At 34.6% G+C, this 23,076-nt stretch overlaps 1 protein-coding gene and 1 pseudogene across 3 annotated transcripts in view; one reads left to right on the top strand and one right to left on the bottom strand.

Moving 5' to 3' along the window:
- Positions 1 to 23,076, top strand: part of BRINP3 (BMP/retinoic acid inducible neural specific 3) — a 416,023-nt gene that overhangs the window by 271,797 nt on the left and 121,150 nt on the right. For all 3 annotated transcript variants that reach the window (XM_025927773.2, XM_086694879.1, XM_086694878.1), the window contains exons 5-6: positions 9,884 to 9,989; positions 18,065 to 18,301. In XM_025927773.2, the coding sequence (XP_025783558.1) occupies positions 9,884 to 9,989; positions 18,065 to 18,301 (343 nt within the window). The remainder of the gene's footprint in view (positions 1 to 9,883; positions 9,990 to 18,064; positions 18,302 to 23,076) is intronic.
- LOC112864754 (small nuclear ribonucleoprotein-associated protein B' pseudogene) lies at positions 13,253 to 14,150 on the bottom strand (annotated as a pseudogene).

The following is a 23,076-nucleotide window of genomic DNA, read 5'->3' as shown; positions in this document are numbered from 1 at the left end:
AACTCTAGTGTAATAACAATATTCCTTTAGACTTCATATAATGAAGTACAAAGTTCCCATTTACGTACCATGATCAGTTACAGGTACACAAATGTAGCTTTTAGGAAAATGTCAATTTTCTAAGTGTGTATATATATGTAGTTAGGAACCTAATGAAAACTTTTTTTTTCTATATAGTTTCTTCCAATTGCTGTGATTTTAAGCTCTGCGTTATTTATAAAATAAATCAAACAGCATCTGTAGGAGTGAGCTTATAGATTTGGCCTCTTTAAGACCAATCAAGTGCCACACAGTGAAATTCCATGGTAACCTGGGATTAAGCACAAAGGAGTCCTGATGTTATTTGGCAACCTTGCTGTGACTAAATTGTGTCCACTTTACCTTATTCCATATCAAACTGAATAGACACTTTAAGAAAATTTCTTTTTTCTAGCCTCATGTGTAATTTTATATTTTAAGTATACCAAAGGACATACATGGACTGTCTCAACAGGTTTACATGTGGGTGTTTGTGTATAATTGTGATGGAGGGTGATTTATGGGGTATGAAAAAAATAGGTCAATCATTATAGCCATGCCTGGACTCGTGGTGGCAGGTGTAAATGAAAACTGCACTAAAGCAATTGCTCTCCAAGAAGACATACTCTGTTTTGTCCCTAAATAAAGTGTACCCTGTCTTTTGTATTATTCTCTTCACAACGTAATAGTTTATTTCACATGCTATATTTTGATCTACACTGTGTCTCATTCCTTACATTTCATAATTCATAGTTCTGTTGTTTATTCTGCACATGCGTTATGAAAATACATAACTTATTATTATTTATGATCATACATTTTATCCTGTGTACAGTATCACTGCTCCTCCTGTAGAATAAAGTCCAGATAGCTTTTTAAAATGCAACCCTATAAATGGATGATTCTAATATTTAAAAGTGTGTTTTTTATTGAAATTATGGAGAGTAAAATTAGGAGAAATAGTTTTCAGCATAAAGTTATTTGCATAGATAAATAATTCAACAATAGTGTATGCTCCTTTACATTCAATTTGTATTTGATTCGTATTTGTGCTTCCTATGTAAATATATGAGTCATCTGAGCATTGATTATATATCATGTACTATTTTAAACTTCTTTTGAACAGCTAGAACAGGTTCAAGAAACATTGACGATGTCAATATATTTTAAATCATGATATTAATTGTGTATAATGCACTAAGTGTAATGTGTGTTATAATGTGAAAATGCAATTAAATTTTGCATCTACTCATGTACATTGATCTACTCATGTATTTTTCACTTGAGGACATATAGCATTTTGTATATGAATTTGTAATTTCCCCACAAAACTTAGTATAAATAACAAAGTAACTTTAAAAGTAAACGATGTTCTTGCTACTAGAATATCATTATTCCAATATGAACATTTTCATATGCTTTTTGTAATTAACAACATGTTTGAAAATTCTTTCTTAATTAAATATTAAGCCCCAGAAATATTGCAGCAGGATAAAGAACTCAGACTATATTGAATTGTAGTTTGATATTAAGTGCTCAGTAAAAGGTTAAAATAAGAATTAATGACTGGCAGAGGAAAAAAAACGGTAAAAGTACATTTAAACTTAATATTCACATTTGAAAGTAAACAGAAATGATGCATGTATGTAATTTCTAATTATTATATACAATTTATAATCAAGTGCCATATATAATATCATAAAATTATATAATATCATAAATGAATATCATATGATAAAATTATTGTATATTTAATTATAACTTATATCTAAGACTTATATAGTTATATATATACAATTATGTATGTTTTAGTATCCTATCATGATTTAATTATAAATAATGGTTACAACATATATATTATACCTTATGTAAATTTATATATATATAAATATATATATTTGATATTGGTATTGTCTAAAGGTTTTTGTTATTTTGATAGGTTTAACCATATACAACTATAAAAGATCCTATGTTAGGACATAATAAAAAGTAATCAGCATTTGTATTTTACTCTTTAAAAGTCTAATGTAGCATGATATAAGAACATGTGGGAAGTTATATTTCAAGTCTTTAATAAATTAATACTTAGAGTAAAAGGTAATTCATTTGGCTTTTAAAAGCCAAGTTGTATTGTTGTATTAACCATCACATGGTAAATTTGTATTAACCATCACATTCATGGCAATATTTGTTATTCATGAGAATGACCCAAGATACTACACCATTCTAACTGACCTATACATCAATCTAGACCAGTTAAATTTTTATTTACTGTAACTCTATTGCTAAAGAGAGAGGGAAAGGTAGAGGGAGAATGAATTAAATTGATGAAGGCAAACAAAGTTTAAAACCCTTACATATAGAACTTGAAAGCCAGTATGATGCTCAGAATGGGTCTTTGATTGATGAGTCAGGAGGTTTAAGACCCAGTTCCAGCTCTAATTTCACTTACATGATACTGAGCATGCTCCATAACCTCTCTGGGCTCCAGATACTTCATTTGTGTAATGAGATGATGAGGCTGGATGGTTTCTAAGACTCCTGATAGTTCTAAAACTTTTTGTATGCTGTCACTGCTGCATTTTCTTCACGAGGTTCTCAGAAAAGTTGAATAAATGAATGTAAATATTCTTTTGTTATTTCGAACTATAACATATTTATCCACCAATTTATTTCACAATCATTGAATTCCTACCATGTGTGAAGTACTGTGTGTAATTACGAATAGGGAGTTTACAGTTCAATAAGTGAAGAAAATAATGTGAACAGATGAGTGTAATTTTATAATTGCCAGGGGCACCTGGGTGGCTCAGTTGGTTGAGCGTCCGACTTCGGCTCAGGCCATGATCTCATGGCTCTGGGGTTCAAGCTTGGCATCAGGCTCCTTGCTGACAGCTCAGAGCCTGGTGTAAACCTGCTTAGAATTCTGTGTCTTCCTCTATCTCTGCCCCTCCCCCACTCATCCTTTGTCTCTCTCTGTCTCAAATATAAACATTAAAAAAATTATAATTGCGGGGCGCCTGGGTGGCACAGTCGGTTAAGCGTCCGACTTCAGCCAGGTCACGATCTCGCGCTCCGTGAGTTCGAGCCCCGCGTCGGGCTCTGGGCTGATGGCTCAGAGCCTGGAGCCTGTTTCCAATTCTGTGTCTCCCTCTCTCTCTGCCCCTCCCCCATTCATGCTCTGTCTCTCTCTGTCCCAAAAATAAATAAATGTTGAAAAAAAAAATTAAAAAAAAAAATTATAATTGCCATAATAAAACATAAAGAAAACTTTGTGATAAAATAGAGGATTAAGCTATTAAAATATCTTGAGAAGGTTAATCTCCCAATTCTTAGTATATTTATTCCCTAAAATAATTTTCTACTCTTGGGAAATAGTGTTTCTCATGGCTACTCACTGATGAGTTTATTAGGAAAAGGCTAATTGCTTTTCATAAGAAATAATTGTGCTTTTTGAATTATGAGTACTTAACAAAATAAAAAAGAAATAAGGATGATACTCCTAAGGATGGTTACGGTACTCCTAGTGGAAGACTGATTTATCATGTGTTTATCCTTTAGATCATAGAATAGTCATCACCATGGCCTTGAACAAAAACAAAATAAATATAACATTTCAATATTAAAAGTGGATTGGATTGGATTGGATTTTTAAAAACTCCTTATAAAAGAGCTACATTGTACTTATCAGTATTCTATTGTTTCCTATGCACAATCAATGATGATATAAAATTATCCAAAAAACTACTTCAGTGTACTCTAATATAATTTCAAAGCAAATGAAATCTAAGAAAAAATAGGAGGAAAAAGCTGTAAAGTTTGAAGTTCATGAAAATTTGGTCGATGAATAAAAGATGGTCTTGAACAGCCGTTTCTTCTAGTTTCAATGATTTTCATGTCTGGTAAACGGAAGATGGTAAATAAATGAGAACAGAGGAGAAAAGCAGTTGTTACTTTATTGTTTGAAGTTCCAACATAAACATTTGTTATTTTTGTCATTAAAAATGACGCATTGGAACAAAAAGGATACTGCCATTCCATATTTTTTCTTATCATATGGTCAATAAATAGCTCACAAGTGACAAGCCATTGTAATGGAGAATAAACAGATTCTTATCTGTTTTATACTTTAAGAGGTATAAAAAAAAAGTCCCCCTATTGATTTCAGATAAAGTTTCCAGGAACATTACAAGCTTTTTTTTAAAAATGTGCATTTATAGATCTGCGATAAAGAGATATATTATTCATATGATCATGCATTTTATTGAATTGTTGATAAACAATAATCAGTTTAGGCAAAATGACAAACTAATGCTTTGCTTCATTCTGTAAAAAGCCTAGAGCAATATCACATTCACAGAGCTATGTATATAATGGATGTGTGTGTATAATTTTATGAGGTATATATTCATTTTCTTTTGCTTTTTTCCCTCAACATGGATGAAGATATTCTCATATGATCATACTCGTTTTGAGAGACTCCTTGATTGTCTTCAATACTACAGATCAGAAAACTTTTTCTATTTTTCTTGTAGCTACTGTTGTTCTTTTCATTTTATGTAATTGAACTATTTTTTCCTATACCAATATTTCTAGCTTAGTCTGTGGATTATTCTTACTATATTGTGCTCTAATTGTGTATGGATGTGATTTTGTACAAAATTTCTACCTAATCTCTTTCAAGGGTGAGTTTGATTTAGGATGGTTTAAAATTCAGCCCCCTGCTCTCTAACTACAAAGAAAGGTGTTAGTTAACATTCAGCACTGACATCAGAAAAAGTATTGTGATCTTAATAACCTTGATTGAGAGGTAGAGTATGGATAATTTCAATAGGTTTTCATGAATTGAGATCATCTTGTGCCTTTGCTTTTTAATAGTAAACATTTACACATACTTTACATTTACCTTGAAATAATTACTGTGGCCCAGGCACATGGTAAGCACTGTTTATGGGTCACCTCATTTTTGTTTCCCAAGCACACTGTGCTCTAGGAAAATTTTAGTCATTCCACCCAATAGAAACTTGAAGCTTAAATAGCTTAAGTTGGTGGAGCTACAGTAGTGACCTGGGCATGTTCATTTAAGTCTGTTTTCTTCAAAATATATAACATTATTATGATTTTGACTGCAAATATTTTAAATATGTAATGCCTGACTTTGAAGATGATGGACTCTTAATAGTGCAATTTCGTTTAGGAATGTGGCATGTTTTTTTGTGTGTTTGCTCTTTTGTCCCATTTTCTTCACTGTTTTAATATTTTAAAAAATTTGCTTCAGATAGTTTTTCTTCAACTAGTTCTCATTGAATTGATTTTATTACTCCACGGCATCGCTGTGGCATTATATCATCTTTAGACTATGTAAAACTGTAGAGAAATTTGATAGAAAATCATAAAGATGGTTTATTTCCGAGTGAAATATTTGTACCATTTTATTTTAATCTAAATTAACGTGACTCTATACTATTGGTTAATATAATTACTTCCAAGGAATTTCTTTGAGTTAAGAAGGTTCTATATTCTTCTTTTAGACTGTAAAATTCTCCCAACTGTGAAAATAGTAAGCAGTAGTTTATTGCAACAACATAGGAACAATATAGGAAAAATTGAAAGGATCTTTTGTATCCGCTCTGATCTTTAACGATATATTAAAACACAACCTGCATAGAGGCACCTGGGCGGCTCACTTTGTTGAGTCTCTGACTTCAGCTCCGGTCATGATCCAGTGGTTTGTGAGTTCAAGCCCCATATCAGGCTCCCTGCTGTCAGCACAGATCTTGCTTCGGATCCTTTGTCTCCTTCTCTCTGACCCTCTCCCACTTGTTCTCTCTCAAAAATAAGCATTTAAAAAATTGTTTTAAATAAAACACAGTTCACATAAGTCAATGATAGAAATAAACACCACATTTGTTATATTTTGAAGACATATTTGTCCTAAATACGTTCAGAAGGTTCGATTTTTCTTTCTACTCCTGGTAAAGTCGCCTCTTCTGTGTTTGCTACTCCACACTGGTCCTTCAACTTCCACAAACACATACAGTTTTCTTCATAGTGCTCAGATACAATCACAAACCACTGTGACACCTCAGAGAGGGCATCATTTTTGGATACTAAGGACTACATTCCCTTGCTTTCAACATCCTCCTTCCAATAGATGAATAAAATAAATTTAAAAAAATATTTTCTCATTCGATATCACAGTTCTCAAAACACTGAAAGCTATCAGTACTGCATTGTTGTCAGTCGGTATTCATTTTTTTTTAGTCTTACTCATTGTTATGTTTATCTATTTAATCACTCTTCCATTTTTAGATTATATATGAAGACCTCTATACCAGATGTTCATCTATCAGCTGATGAATAGAAGTTCAAGCTATTTGTGGTACCACCACATAATTCATTTTTGGTAGAGTTAATATATCTATAGAAATGCTTATAGAATAAATTGGCTTTTATTAGTTTCTTTTCATTTCATTTCGTTGATAGTATTAAAGAAACAAGGATGGATGCATTTATTAATGTTGACACTAATAAGACATGTAAGAGCCTTGAATATGAAACCATTGAAAATAAGAGGTTTGCATTTTGACTGTGCTAGAGTTTGTGAACTTTTATATTAGATCAGAAACGTATTAGCGAATTCACTTTTGAGCGATAATAAACAAAATAAAATGATAAACTGGGGCTCCTGGGTGGCTCAGTCAGTGAAGCTTCCGACCCTTGGTTTTAGGTCAGTTCATGATCTCTTGGTTCATAGGTTTGTGTGTGCACTGACAGGACAGAATCTGCTTGTGCTCCCTTTTCCTCTTTCAAAAACAAATAATAATTAAAAAATAATAAAATTATAAATAGGATCTGCTAGATTTTTATTATTGTATATTGTGAAAGGCAAGAGATTAAATCAATCTGTCGATATAGGAAGGTATTCAAACTTCTAAATTTATAAACCCATTATTTAAATTTCCTGAATTTATTCTCAAAAACACAGTAACTTCACATAACTGAAGGTCTGTAAAGAGATGGAATACTACCATCTATCTTCTTTCAAAAGTTAAGTGTCAGAAGATTGCTTTCTAAATTCCAAGATCTCATATCTCAATAAACGTGTGCTTGAAGCCAATTTTATTTCTTTTTTCTTTTTATTTATTTATTTTTTTTTAAGTTTATTTATTTTGGGAGAGACAGAGACAGTGTGAGTAGGGGAGGGGCAGACAGAGAGGGAGAGAGGGAGAATCCCAAGCAGGCTCCGCACTGTCAGCACACAGCCTGATGCAGGGCTCAAACCCACAAAACCGTGAGATCATGACCTAAGGTAAAACCGAGAGTGGGACGCTTAGCCAACTGAGCGACCTCGGTGCCCCAGCCAATTTTACTTCTTAAAAATTCCTTACGATGACAAATGCTGGAATTTGTTTCTATTATTTTTGTGTCTGTGTGTTGGTGGACAGTAGTTAAACTACATGATAGGACAACATGAAGATTTAAGTTACATGAAACCTTAAGTATTTCCTTTGATGGCTTTAATCCTTCTTTTACCCTTTTGTTAATCATCTATATTTAAATGTCATGTGTATATACACACTCATACTCATACATGTATGCTATACATATCAACATTAGATATGATTTCCCTGAAAAAAATAAGGGATGGTCAGTATCACCATTGGAATAGAGTGGTGGGGAGTAGACAAAGTTGGTGTGATGTTAGGGAAAAAGTATTGCTTTGCGCATGATAAACTGCATTCTCAACTATTGCTTTGTACTCATAGTCAATATACATTGTTCTAAAGGACTTGTTACAAAATATCATAGAGCTGTAATGGTACAAATTATACCTTCACTCAGTGCATCTGAGCTGACATGTCTATCCCTTTGTCTTTGATTATTACCTGTAAGTGTTTGACTCCCAAGTTAGTAATCCCATCTTTGACATAACTTCTAAGAAATAGAGCTGCACTGTTACTCCTACTGGATGTTTCTGGTTGAAAATGTTATTCCATTCAGAAGTCAGAATGCTCAAAACCAAATTCTCTTACATGTTCTCCACAGTGGACCCTATTTGCAACATATCATAATGCTATCACTTATGCTCGAAACCTCAGTTTCCTTTTCCTCCCTCCACTGTGTATATTTTCAGTGTTTCCTAATCTTGCCAGGTCCAATTGTTTTATATAATCTGTCTTCTTCAGACAAATGTTATTGCCACTGCTTTATTCAGGCTTTATCATCTCAGTAACGACCTTACTGTCTTCCTTGTTATGATTTTCCCCCTCAAACTGTCCCCTTCTTTTTCACTTCATCATGGGCTTATATAAGAACCTAGTATGTGATGTGGATACTATAGTGAACAAAATAGGCAGTATTTCCTGCACTTGTGGAACTTGCATTCCGATGAGCGGTGTCAGCGGTAATCATGATAAACGATTAAATTATACTGCATGTTAGAAGCTGAAAACTACTTTGGAAAAAGTAGAACAAGGTAAGGAGGAAAGGAAATAATGTTCAAAGAGGGAAGTGTGGAAAGGTGTATTCATTGAAAATAGGCTAGTCCAAGTAGTCCTAAGAGAGTGACATTTGAACAAAAACTTGAAAGAAGTGAAACAGTGAGCTTATAAATATTTTGAGGAAGAGCATTCCAGATGCAGGAACAGCAGGTCAGAAATCCCAAGGTCAGAAAATAACTAGCATGTTCGCAAAGGGTAGGTGTAGTTGGAGTGGAGTAAACAAGGAAAAGAGGAGAGGGGATGAGTTTAGAGAGGTAACAGGGATAACTGGATAGAATGACATTTGTTTAGTTCTAGGAAGGGTTCTGGGTTTTACCCTCAGTAAGATGGAAAGCCATCATGGAGTTGTGAATGGTGAAATGAGATGATGTGAATTAATTTTGGAAACTATTCTGGTTGTTGTGTGGAGAGTATCTTTTTTTTAAAATACAAAGATCAAAAAAAAAATACAAAGATCATCACAATATTTCCCTGCTTCAAACTATGTTTTTTTTTAATTATCCTGAGGATAAATTTAATTTCTCTTTATTTCCTAAACTCCTCCTCATCTCCTAATACTCTACATCCCAAGAGACCCATGGAAAAATTAGTCTGCAACATGTGATTCCATAATTAAGTGCTATGGCTGAGCACTACAAACCCCAACTTTATAGAAATGGGAAAAATACAAGTGAAAGTCAGTAAGGAATATTTTGTGTGGGTGTTTGAAAATGTGCTTAATCTTGAGGAGAGATAAAATAAGTTAGTCAAAGGGGAGAAAAGAAAGACGGGGGTGGAGGATGTATAAGCAAAGGCATAGAATTAAGAATGTCCAGCTGGAAAGCAAGTTAATGTGTGTTGGGGATAAATGGGACAGATGGAAATCAAGCAAAAGAGTTTGGACTTCGAAGGCACCATAAAAGATGGGAAAATTATAGATTTTTAAGTAGAATAAAATAATAAAATCAGTTTTTAGACAGTAGCCTGACAGATGGGTCTGATTTATTGAGGAAAAATGAACAAACAAAAAACAATTCTCATACGAGTCAGAACTTGCTCTCTATCTAAAGGGGCATGGCCTTGTCATATCTTGGTTAAAATCAATGACCTTAGGTGAGTGATGCTTTTGACCAAAAAGGGCTTTCTATTATTTTCCCAGAAGATTTATGCCTAGCCAAAGGAAAGAGAATGGAATTGAAGACAAAGGGAGTTATTTGTCTTCTCTGTGCTTAGGTGTGTGTATTGTTGGTATGTATCAGATCCTATGCCTTTCAGTGATGTTTACTGTCAAACATATAATATCAGTGTGTGACAGCTACATTGAGCTAAAAGAACATGGTGAAGTCTGATTTATATAGTAAAGTTGATGTTTTGTTTGTCAGGTAACAGAAACACGGACTGGTCCTCTTGGCTGCAGTAACTATGACAACTTAGATTCTGTCAGTTCTGTTCTGGTTCAGAGTCCTGAGAATAAGATTCAGTTGCAAGGTATGTAGCTAAAACTTCATTAATTCTCTACAAGTCTGGATAACAATTACCCAGTTGTGATTTCTTTCTCCTTCCCTTCCCCCAGCCCCTCCTCTTCCTCCTCCTCCTCCTCCTCCTCTTCTTCCTCCTCCTCCTCCTCTTCCTCCTCCTCCCCCTCCTTCTTCTCCTTCTCCTTCTCCTTCTTCTTCTTCTTCTTCTTCTTCTTCTTCTTCTTCTTCTTCTTCTTCTTCTTCAACAAGCCATATATGCAGCACTAGGCTGTTAAAATTCTTACAAAATGCTAATTTCCTATTTTTAATTGCTAATAACATTCTATACCAGATGAAGAAAATGTTAAAATTCACTTTACTTCTTAAATTAGGTAATCTGTGGCAATTGAAAATTTATCATGATATTTTACTTCTATACAGTAATCTTTATCTCAATATGTAGCTGTGTTTTCATAGGTTTGTCTGGGTTTGACTTTTTCCTTATAGATTCTAGTAAAAGTTGTAGCCCTATCAATGCACAGAGTAGCATGAACTGTTGACATTTTAAGTATGACATAATATCTAAGCGTTTCGGCTCAGGTCATGATCTCACATTTTCGTGAATTCAAGCCCCATGGCTTGGGACTCTCTCTCTCCCTCTTTCTGCCCCCTCCCCCATCTGCACTGTCTCTACCTCTCTCAAAATCAATAAATGCACTTTAAAAATAAGTAAATAACTAAACAAACAAACATAGCCTAATATGGTACATAGAGCTGAGTTTGGTACATAGAGAGGAGTCTATCCTCTGATAGACACTTATTTGAGAATATATTAACAAAATATTTATATTTGAATTACTTCCATCATAGAGATAGATTATGTGATAATGGTAATAATTTGCCTTTTGTTTTCTATTGCTATATTTTGTAAGAAAACTCAATAGAGGATTTTTAAATAACTTGTAACATATATATACTGTCCTCAAATGGGTCATTGGTGTGTGTACTTATTTATTATTTATAATGACAAGAAAGGTTATGAATACACATGTTTAAACATGTACTAGTTGAAGAAGTTCAGAAAGGCCTTGTTTGTGGTGACATATTATCTAAATTAAGTTGACTGATCAACTTGATCAATTTTCAGTCACTCTTCTCTAGTCTACCTTTTCTCTCGTCTACTTTTTTCTTTGACTACATAAGTTAGAGTTGCATTTACATTATTCAGTTTTACATAAGAATGCTCTAAAGTTCCAGAAATTCAGACATTTTCCCTCAACATTTCAATTTTCAAAAATGTAATAGCTTTGGGTTATTTAAACTTACCCTAAATAATAAATGAATCTCATCTCTTTTCAATTGTATACAAATGAAAAAGGAAGTACTTAAAAATTTAAACTTTAAATGCCATCCAATTTCTCATTATCAATTTTGGATATAAAGTTATTGAAATATTTTTTTCTTACTTAAACAAATGTACTCTACTGATATCACATGTAATTCTCTACTGCTTACTCTTTTCTAATGTATGGATTAACTTGTCATCAGAGCATTAAGTTTAATAGAAAAGGATTTGGAGGGGCGCCTGGGTGGCGCAGTCGGTTGGGCGTCCGACTTCAGCCAGGTCACGATCTCGGGGTCTGTGAGTTCGAGCCCCGCGTCGGGCTCTGGGCTGATGGCTCAGAGCCTGGAGCCTGTTTCCGATTCTGTGTCTCCCTCTCTCTCTGCCCCTCCCCCGTTCATGCTCTGTCTCTCTCTGTCCCAAAAATAAATAAAAAACGTTGAAAAAAAAATTAAAAAAAAAAAAAAGAAAAGGATTTGGAATATTTATATGACATATGTTTATTGATTTATTATTAAAATGTATTTATTAACATGAGTTATTATTTTTTTTATTTGTGAGTCACTGTGCTTAGTTTTTAGAGTATTATATTATAAAAGCAAAGCTTCAATCTCTTATCTGTCTTGAAAAACAATTCGCACATGAATAAGTGAAGCAGTACTTCTTTTTTGAATAATTATTGTTTCAACCTTTTACCATTTCTGTGAGTAATGCAGAAACCTGTGTCTCTATTTTTCACCTTTTCTATTTTCCAGGCCTCTATTTTCAATTGTCTGCCACAACTTTATGTGTACCCTTGTGGTGCCAAGACCTTTCCAAAGATAATTTCAGGAAATTAATATCAAAATCCTCAACTCCCCATGTGTTCTTTCTCAGACTTCATCTTTATTGAGAGTCTGAGTATTTATGTTGATTTACTTGTTCAACCTCACCATTAATAGCAGCGCTTTTCCACTTAAAAAAAAAAAAAAAAAACAACAAAGCATTAGTTGATTCTGGATCAACATTCCCAGGATACATTCCTTTGATATGTATAAAAGATTTTAGGTCACTATATTTGACAAGTGGAAACACTGGTGTCTCGAAGTAGAATTTCATCAGAGCAAGGAAAGCATCAATAAGAATTATTCAAGGTAAAAGCATCAGGCAACAAATTCAGAACAAAACTACATGACCTCACTATATTAGAATGAACATTCTGAAATGAGATGTCAAAGAGATGCACACAGAACATTAATTTTGACCTAAAAAAAGTGAAATCAAATGTTTTCTGGCAGTGAGGAAGCTAGGTTTACCTGCTTGTTTGTCCTCGAGATCTGGCTTCACCGGTTAGCTTACAAACAGACACTTCAAAACTTGAAAAAGCCATACCTGCAACTCCAAATTATTGATGATGATACATGTAATATATGACAAAGAGTAACTCATAAGAAAGTGTTAATAAATATACTAACATTAATATATTCATATTAATATATTAATAACATTCCAATGTTTCCAACGCCTGGCTAATTTAACATATCAAAGTACTTCTGAGTGAAAGGGTAAAAGAGTAATGAAAAGTCATTTATTAAGTCTTGGTAATAACTTTTTGGTAAAATTCCCAGAAACTGAGATGTGAATGATTCATATGATTGAGTAACAAATACTTTTCCAGATCAGTTGGTTCTTAATGTTTTATTTCAACAAAATTGACAGAGGACTGGTTTATTATCAAATAGGAGATTTATTGGTAGGTCACTATAATTGTTTTGTTTTGTTTTGTTTTTGTTTTTGTTTTGCTTATAGTAAAAATTTAATGATATTGCCTCATAAAACTGTTTTATTTGCTATTTTCTTTATTTATTGATGTATTGGAACAAATTTTCTTTTTTCTTTTTTTAAATATTCTTAAGAGTTTATTAGAAACTAGTTTCACAGGCCATAAGGAAATAGAAGGACTATGTACAGCATTACAGGAAACAGGCAGGGAGCTGAGGAGGGCAAGAACAGTCTAGGGCCTTGGTGGGCGCATTCCTGGGGGAGGAGACCACCAAAGGGAAACCAGACAACTTCATGAGACTGAGAACAAAGGCATAACAAACAAACAGGCCTGTGGTAACTTGGCCCTGGGCAGTCGGGCCCATGCCTTTGTGGACTACATCCATATCTCTGTGGCCACAGGTCAAAGAAAGCATCTCATCCCCCTGGAAGGCTGTTGCATCCTGAAAGGGGCATGCTCGTTGGACTTCCTCATCAATGAGGATCCTCACTGTGGGACCCATGGGAATCCTCATGCCAGGTGGTGGGTCCATCATGCCTGGAGGGGGTTCCTCTCAGCCCTTAGGTGGGGAAGGACACCACAGCCAGGTGGATACTGGGTTGGGACCCCGACAATACTGGCTATAGCAGCAACTGCAGCAACCTAAATGCCTCTTCCTTGGGGGGGTCATCACCTGTTGGGCTGGCCCACCAACCCCTCAGCTGGGCACAGAAAGTCCTGCAGGAGTGTGGGGCATTGGAACACCACCTAGGATTCCTCTGTCATCAGTTCTGCTAATCCCTGGGCCTCTGGCAGCTCCAGCAGGTGTCACTCAGATAATGTCAGTATCTTTGGGAAGAGGTCCCTCTCCTGGCATTGAGACCAGTTTCTCCTCCCCAAGCAGTGCCAGATGAAGGACTTCCTTCTTTCTCTTTCTGTTTTGAATTCTTTGGCATGATCTTCCTGAACTCATTACAGTCACAGAGGATCAGATTCACACGCTTGTTTAAAGCCTTGAAGGTGCCAATGAAGATACGGGAGTCTTGAGGGGTGCACCTTATCCTGTAGTCGAGGTACTGCAGCATCGTGCTGCTCTTGTCCACAGTCATGGTGGCCGTTCTGATGGCTCCCATTCCCACCAGATTCGCATTGGCAGGGGCTTGGATGCCAGCCCACTTCCCTGGAATAGATTTCTTAGAGCTTAACATATATAAGGATGAAAAGCAGGAAAATGATTTTTATTAACATATATTTCTAGCCAAAAAACCCATAAACTAATGAACACTAAAACCCTATCAAGTCATTAAAATCCTGTGTTTTCAATAAGATGGTAACATTTGTTTTTAAAGATTATTTATCAATACATGTACTAAATTTAAATCTACTGAGTTGTGTGTTACCAGTAATTATAATGATTACATCGAGAGTTAACATTCTTTAGCTTGAAGATTTTCATTATTAGAAAAGTACATATTGAGGTGCAGGTGGCTCACTCGGTTAAGCATCTGACTCTTGGTTTTGGCTGAGGTCATGATCTCAGGGTTTGTGAGTCTGAGCTGGCGCTGGGCTCTGTGCTAACAGAACAGAGCCTGCTTGGGATTCTCTCTCTCCCTTTCTCTCTCTCTCTCTCTCTCTCTCTCTCTCTGTCCCGCGTCTGCTTGTGTGTTCTCTCTTTCACTGTCAAAATAAATAAATAAACTTAAAAAGTTAAACAAAAGAAAAGCATGTATTGTATAATTTATGCCATAAAATTTTATGTTATCTCTACTTGTCAGTAAAATATATACACATCATCAATTATTTATTTTCATAGCAGTGATATGTGACTGAGGTCAGGAAAGATGCTTATTAGTGAATATATATTAGAACAAAAATATGTAGGGATCGTGAAATGAATTAACAAACACATATGCACATACACACACCTCACTCATAAATTCTTTCTAGTAGATGTTATTAGATCCCAAATTGCCAGGACAAGAGTCCATTGTTACATAAGGAAATACAATGTAATATTTTTATTTTAAAATAGAATTATTTGTTTGTTTGTTTAATGCTTTTGTGTTTATTTTGAGATAGCACAAGCTGGGGGAGGGACAGACAGAGCAGAGAGAATCCCAAGCAGGCTCTGTACTCTCACTATGGAGCCCATTGAGGGGTTTGATCTCATGAACCAGAAGATCATGTACCTGGTCAAGTTGGAGGCTTAACAGACTGAGCCACACAGGTGCCCCAAGAGAGAAATATTTATAATGCAACAAATTGCTACTCTTGGTTTATTTAATATGTGATGAAAATTTTAGATGGCAACTTGATAATGTCCAAGGAATTTCTTAGTTTTTCACGCTATTTTGGGTGAACAGCATTGAAGAGCACTAGTCAGCTGGTCATTTTCACTTTGCTGCTTGTCTTGCCAGAAAGTATATTTTGCCTTGCCAGAACATATATTTGCACATTACAGCTTTCTTAGTGTCTCATCAATTTTGAAAAATTTTTAATATATTTATTCGTCAAATATTGCTTTTTTCCTTCTTACCTCTTATTCTGGGGTTCCACTAAATATATTTTTAGACCTTTTAGTTATGACCTATATATCTTTTATACTGTCTTCTGTATTTTAAATTCTTTTGCCTTTTTTTTTACTACTTTGTATTCAATATTTTTATGACATATTCCAGTTTGCTTATTATCTGTTTAACTATTTCTAGCCTGCTATTAGTCCATCACTTATTTCTTAACTTCAGTTTGCAGAATTTCCATTAGATTATCATTTATAATTTCCAGTGCCCTGTTTCATATGCTCCCTTTAACAGAACATTCTGGGCTCAGAACTCAGCTTCCTTAAGCAATGGCTCAGTGCCAAGTAGACCTTCTGTAATTAGTATTTTGGTGTTTTTACTCTATTTTTCCTGTACATTAAAAAAAAAAAAATCCCCAGGAGAGCCTTAAAAAACTCAAAAAGGTTTTGAGTGATTTGTCTCTAGACTTCTTCCCCATCCCCCAAAAAACTTTTTACAGAATGTCAGTTTTCTTCTTGCAGGGATAGATAAGTAGATAGATAGATAAAGAGACAAACATAATTGTAAAACCCAATTTTGTAGTAAATGTCAATTAGGTATTGGCCAGATTTTTCTTTTTCTTTTTCTTTTTATATACTGATCACTTTGAATATTTACCTTTTTTATTAAATTTTCCTATGTAACAAGATGGCTGAAATTGAAACTATTTTCTTGAAATATCATAATAAATACTAAACAAGTAAAGAACCCTAAATATTAATCATATAGACTTATCTTCATTTTTGAATGTTTTCCTCAGAGATATCAATTCACTAAACTTGCATGTAGACAAGTAATGAATCATATCATAGAGCTGTCTTAATACATGGCAAGGACATGAACTGTGTAACAATGGAAATCAGTCCATCTGCTTCCTTGTAGTCTCAATGATCACTCCTGAATAACAGAGTTGGACAAGTTATGCATTGTTAATAACAAGAGATAAGCATTATCATCAACATTCTGTAACTCCTTTACCATTGCCACAACCCATTGTCTTGTGATATCTATGTAAATGTGGGCTAATAGTCTGAAAGTAAAAGAAAATATTGAAAACTACTTGAAATCATGTGGTGGAAAATAAATGCATCTCTTTTTAAAGATATAGGAAGGTAAGCTCTATCTACATTATGTAAAAATAACTAAATATTGTAAACAATTAGGTTAAGGAGACAAAGGAAGAGAAATACCATATAATTTTATTCATATGTGGAATTTAAAAAAACAAAAAAAAATGAGCAGAGAGAGAAAGAGAGAGACAAACCAAGAAATAGATTCTTTCTTAGTTATAGAAAACGAAATGATGGTTACTGGAGGTGGGGGAGATGGGTTAAATAAGTGATGGGCTCCAGGAGTGCACTTGTTGACGTGAGCGCTGAGTGATGTATGGAAGTGTTCAATCACTATACTGTACACCTGAAACTAATATAACACTGTATGCTAACTAACTGGAATTAAAATGAACATTTTAGGGACGCCTGGGTGGCTCAGTCTGGTCTGACAGGTCAGACAGAGCCTGGAACCTGTTTTGGATTCTGTGTCTCCATCTCTCTCTGCCCCTCCCCCACTCTCTCTCTCTGTCTCTCACTGTCTCAAAAATAAATAAAATATAAAGAAAAAAATTAAAAATAAAAAAATAAAATGAAAACTTTAAAAACTTTTTTTTACATAAATGAAGAAACAAAGAGCCAATTACATTTTTAAAAAATCAGGTAATCTGAGGGATTAAACACTTCTATCATTTCTGAGATTCTTGGACAGTGCACAGAATCAGCACATGTTGAAAAGAATTACAAATATTTGCAATTTTGAAGGCTTAGATCATTTTCTTTCTTTTTTCTTTCTTTTTTTTCTCTTTCTTTTTTGGCTTAGATAATTTTCTAATGATTGTTTAAAAAATTTTTTTAATGTTTTTATTTATTTTTGAGACAGAGAGAGACAGAGCACAAGCAGGGGATGGGGCAGAGAGAGAGGGAGACACAGAATCCGAAGCAGGTCCAGGCTCCAAGCTGTCAGCACAGAGCCCGACGTGGGGCTCGAACTCACAAATTGTGAGATCATGACCTGAGCTGAAGTCGGTCGCTTAACCGACTGAGCCACCCAGGCTCCCCTATTTTTAATTGTTTTTAAATGTTTGTTTATTTTTTGAGAGAGAGGGAGACAGAGCGCAAGGGGGGAGGGGCAGAGAGCGAGGGAGACACAGAATTAGAAGCAGCCTCCAGGCTCTGAGCCATCAGCACAGAGCCTGATGCGGGGCTCAAACTCACAGACGGTGAGATCATGACCTGAGCCAAAGTCGGACGCTCAACCGACTGAGCCACCCAAGCGCCCCTCTAATGATTGCTTTAAATTCATGACTTATATATTAAATTGTTGGCCTTTTTTGAAGATTTTAAATATGTGTTATACCTTTTTTCTTTGTCAAAAAACAAAAAACAACTTATTTGCATGTTATGCTCTTTAAGGGCTGCAAGTCCTCCTTCCAGACTATCTTCAGGAGCGTTTTGTACAAGCGGCTTTGAGCTACATCGCTTGCAATTCAGAGGGAGAGTTCATCTGCAAGGACAATGATTGCTGGTGTCAATGTGGTCCCAAATTTCCAGAATGCAACTGCCCCTCCATGGACATTCAAGCCATGGAAGAGAATCTTCTTCGAATAACTGAAACCTGGAAAGCCTACAACGGTGACTTTGAGGAATCAGGTAAGATAAGTTTTAATGCAACACTTAAACTTGGTCAGAAATAAAAAACAAAAAATACTATACTGAAATGGCTACTTTCTTTTTGGAAGAAACTATTACATAATTGGAAAGCCTTTTATTTAATTTCTGTTATTATTGCTTCAAATAGACATCTATATCACTTTTATTACCAATGATTCTGTATTTTACTGAAAACATATCGTGCTTTGTGTATTGCTATGTATCATGGGCACTAGAACCTAACCTGCTCTTGAACTCATGTATTAGTCATTTAAGAAAGAAAGCTTTTGCCTTTCTCAATATAAGAATTTATCATCTGATTTCCCTGATGTATCTCTAGCCTTTTCTAATAGCGCATGGGTTTCATTTGTGAGGCAAAAACGCAGAGAGCATTTGTTTGTCCTATACCTTGTTTACATTACCATGAATTTCATGAATGTGCACCTTCACTGAACTCTTTATTTTTTAATCAAATTTAAATCAATTTTGATTTATGTTTGTGGGTTTTTGTTTTTGTTATATCTGAATTTTTATGAGTGTGTATGTGTGCTTTCAATATTGTTTCTTATTGATTACATAGCCTGTAATAGCTTTCATTTCATAAAGCACTGAATTTTAATAAAAGATTAAGGATGTCTCAATATAAAATTGAAAATGTTGATAAAAGCATATATAATAATACAAGATAAAAGAATAATAAAAATCCTTAGATTATGGTGAGCATAATTGTATAGTAATTACTCAAAAGTGTTGGGCATGTCTAACTTTCAAATGGGCAAAAGAGGTTTTAACTTCCAAGAGGCCAGACTTATAGGACTGAGTGTTAGAATTCTTCTGGTGATTGGATTAGCCAAACATACTTAAAAAGTGACAACAAAATTCAACATCCATTCATGATAAAAGAACTTAACATATTAGGCATGGAAGGGACATATCTCAACAAAATAAAGACCATCTAGGACAAGTCCACAGCTAACATCAGATAAGAAACAATACAATTGATGGTTGCAACAAAACATCATCTTTTTGTGGAATAGAACCACCAAATTATAAAATAAAAGGGTAGGCAAATAAATGTAGGAAGGATTGATGAATTTAGAAATTCTTGAGGTATATTTTGATCAAAATAGTGCTTAATAAGTAACAATTTTCAATTATAAATATTTTCAAATATAAATATTTCTATTTATATAGACAGGAAGAACTGTTTAGAATCAAAGATCCTTATCCCCTTGAAATTGTTGGAAAATCTTATGAATCTCTCTTTCTATAGTTTATATATTTTTTCTTTTTTTAAGTTTTAATTTAAAATCCACTAAGTTAACATACAGTGTAATATTAATTTCAAGTGTACAGTATAGTGATTCAACACTTTCATACAATAATGGGTGCTCATCCCAAGCGCACGCCTTAATACCCATCACCTGTTTAATTCATCCCCCACCTACCTCCCCTCTGGTAACCATCAGTTTGCTCTTTATAGCTAAGACTCTGTTTCTTGGTTTGCCTTCCTCTCTCTCTTTTTTTTCCCCCATTTGTTTGTTTTGTTTCTTAAACTCCATATATGAGTGAACTCATATGTTATTTGTCTTTCTCTGACTGACTTATTTCCATCTGCAGCCACGTCATTGCAAATGGCAAGATTTCATTTTTTATGACTGAGTATAACGTCTTCTTTATCCATTCACCAGTCAATGGGCACATGGACCGTTTACATAATTTGGCCTTTGTAGATAATGCTGCTATAAACATTCAGGTGCATGTATCCCTTTGAATGAGTATTTTTCTATTCTTTGGGTAAATACATAGTAGTGCAATTTGCTGGCTCACAGGGTAGTTCTGTTGTTAACTTTTTGAGAAGTCTTCATATTGTTTTTCAAAGTGGCTGCACCAGTTTACATTCCCACCAACAGTGCAAAAGGCATCCAAATGAACAAGGAAGAAGGAAAACTTTCAGTATTTGCAGATGATATGATACTCTCTATAAAAAGTCCAAAAGATTACACACACACACACACACACACACACACACACACACACACACACCTGCTAGAACTGATAAAAAAATTTAGTAAGATCACAGGACACAAAACCAATGTACATAAATCTGTTGCATTTCTATACACCAATGATGAAGCAACAGAGAGAGAAATTACAGAATCAATCCTATTTATAATTGCACCAAAACCAATAAGCTATCTAGGTATAAACCTAATGAATTTCTAATCTCAAATTTTTCTTTCTAATTTTCCCGGTAGAATACTCAGATACCATGCCTGAGACATTTGTAATGTTTTATTCATGCATACCATCTGATGTTTAAAAATAATTATGGAATACAGCACTTTTAGATAAATTATAATATACCATAGTCTCCCTGGGTTTAAATTAAAAACAAGAACAACTTCCATTTCATAGTACAGTGTATGATAGGTTAGATCAGGGAATCCTCTGGGCCTCTCTATATTTGTGGAATTCACACAGGAATGCTACACTTTTTTATTTTGCCTTGGAAATTTATTGAAATAGAGGGCACCTGGGTGGCTCAGTTAGTTAAGCATCTGACTTCAGCTCAGGTCATGATCTCACAGTTTATGAGTTCAAGCCCCACATTGGGCTCTGTGCTGACAGCTCAGAGCCTGGAGCCTGCTTCAGATTCTGTGTGTGTCTCTCTCTCTCTCTGCCCCTCCCCGCTCGCATCTGTCTCTGTCTTTCAAAAATAAATAAACATTAAATTTTTTTAAAGCAAAGTTTATTAAAATACAAATCACCAAAAGAGCATTTGGATTTTGTTTCCAGGTAGAATGTAGTATATTGAAGTAAGGCAGCACTTCCATTGATAGTGCTAGGAAGGTAAATAATTTTTTAAATTATATTTTTACGCATGTAGTAGGTCACAAAAGCAACAAAACTAACTGAAATAAAATTTCTGACCAGAGGTATAAGCTGGCGATTCACATTTTTCTTTCCCTCCTTTCTTTCTCCCCTCCTCCCTCCTCCTTCCGTCTCTCCCTCCCTTTCTCCCTCCCTCCCTCCCTCCCTCCCTGCTTCTTTCCTTCCGTTCTTTTATTCACTAATTTACTTAGTTCTGTGAACATTTGACAGTTCTTGATTTAGAGTAGACTCTGAGGACTGTGCATTTAGCCACTCAAAGAGTGGCTGAAGGAAGAAAGATAAACCTGCAAAACTTTCAGTGGTTGTGGACATCGGAGTGACAAAATTCTAGATCTGATGGACCTAAAGAAGTTCAGTTTTAATACAAGGTATTTGCTGAATTTTAGACAGTGTTAGATGCTATAAAATGATTCAAAAGTCTCTGAAAGTGGAAAGAAGTTTATCACAGACTTTCAAGAGCTTAAGACAAAAACTCTCTAAAAGGAGGAGCTTGAAAATAAAACTGGCAAGGATGGAAAACCCCTACAGAAAATGATGAATTGACACAGTTTCTATAGCTGCTTTTCCCTGGGGCACATTTATCAGTTCCAGTCAGAGCTAGAAGCTGAGAACCTAGGATTAGCTCTTGGAAAATGCTGCTCTTCCAGAACACTGAAACCACAAGAATATTTTGCATTTAGTGTAGATCAAAGAGAGAATATTGGAGACTTAAAGGCTTTTAATTTCATGGCCAGTCTCCTCTTTAAAAATGTTTGTCTTATTTTGAATCTACCTGTGGCAGATGACTAAAGAGATAAACTAAAGTCTCTCAGTGATAAAATGGAATCTTTGCAGTGTTACAGACCTGAAGAAGCAAATGCTCAAAAGGTGGATGATTGAAAGTTTGAAAGAACCACACTTTAACAACAGGGGAGACCCAGAAGTAGATTGAGTCCTATACAATTATAGCCCAGGACTAATGCAGTTTAAATCTTGATCTTAAGGAGTTGACCCTGAAAAAATTAAACCCCATAGCATCTGTTAAATATGGAGAGGGTGGCCTCTTGAGGTTGAAAGATTTTCTAAAGAGTCTGCAGTTCTTTTGATATATGATGGACATAAAACCCTAATTTACAACATATGTGAGCACACAAGACGTTGTAGATAATGTCAAAGAGAAAAGAAACCAGACAATAGATGTCAGATGACTCCAATATTGAAATTAGTAGAAAAGATTTCGGATAATTGTTATTAAAATGTTCAAAAAAGTAAAGGAAAGAAATGATAGTATAGATGAAGATGTTGAAACATTCACCAAGATTTGGAATCTCCAGAGGTGGACTAAAGGATATTCTAAAACATAAAAGTACAGTAACTGAAATCAATAGCTCAGTCTTTTTAATAAGAGTTTTAATAAGAGTTTTGGCACAATGGATGGCAAGGTTAGTGAATGTGAAGACAGATGAATAGAACAGACAAAATGGAAGCAGTGAGGAAAGCAATCACAAAATATTGGAGACATGCATAAAAGGTCTAACATATTTTTTAATCTGAGGCATAGGAGGAGTAGATGGTAAAATGGCATAAACGATATGCAGAGACATAATGGATACAATTTGTTTTTAACTAAGAATCCATACAAGTCAACCTATAGATAAAAAAGCACAGCAAACACAAACACAAAGAAAGATAAATAAAAAGAAAATCACAGATAGACACATCATAGAGAAACTGTTGGGGAGAAAAGGGCAGAAAATAGTTTTCAATATAATTACAAAAAAAAAAAAGACATTACTCTCAGTGGAGTAATAATAGGTCTGACTCATCAAAAACAAAAGATTTTGACATCTTTAAAAATAAAAAAAAATAACTATTGATTTATAATTATTTACCAGTCCACA

This window comes from Puma concolor, chromosome E4, assembly GCF_028749965.1.
Source record: "Puma concolor isolate L17-30 chromosome E4, mPumCon1.1.hap2, whole genome shotgun sequence".
NCBI lineage: Eukaryota > Metazoa > Chordata > Mammalia > Carnivora > Felidae > Puma > Puma concolor.
Note: the sequence above shows the minus strand (reverse complement) of the source record. Positions and strands in the feature narration are given on the sequence as shown.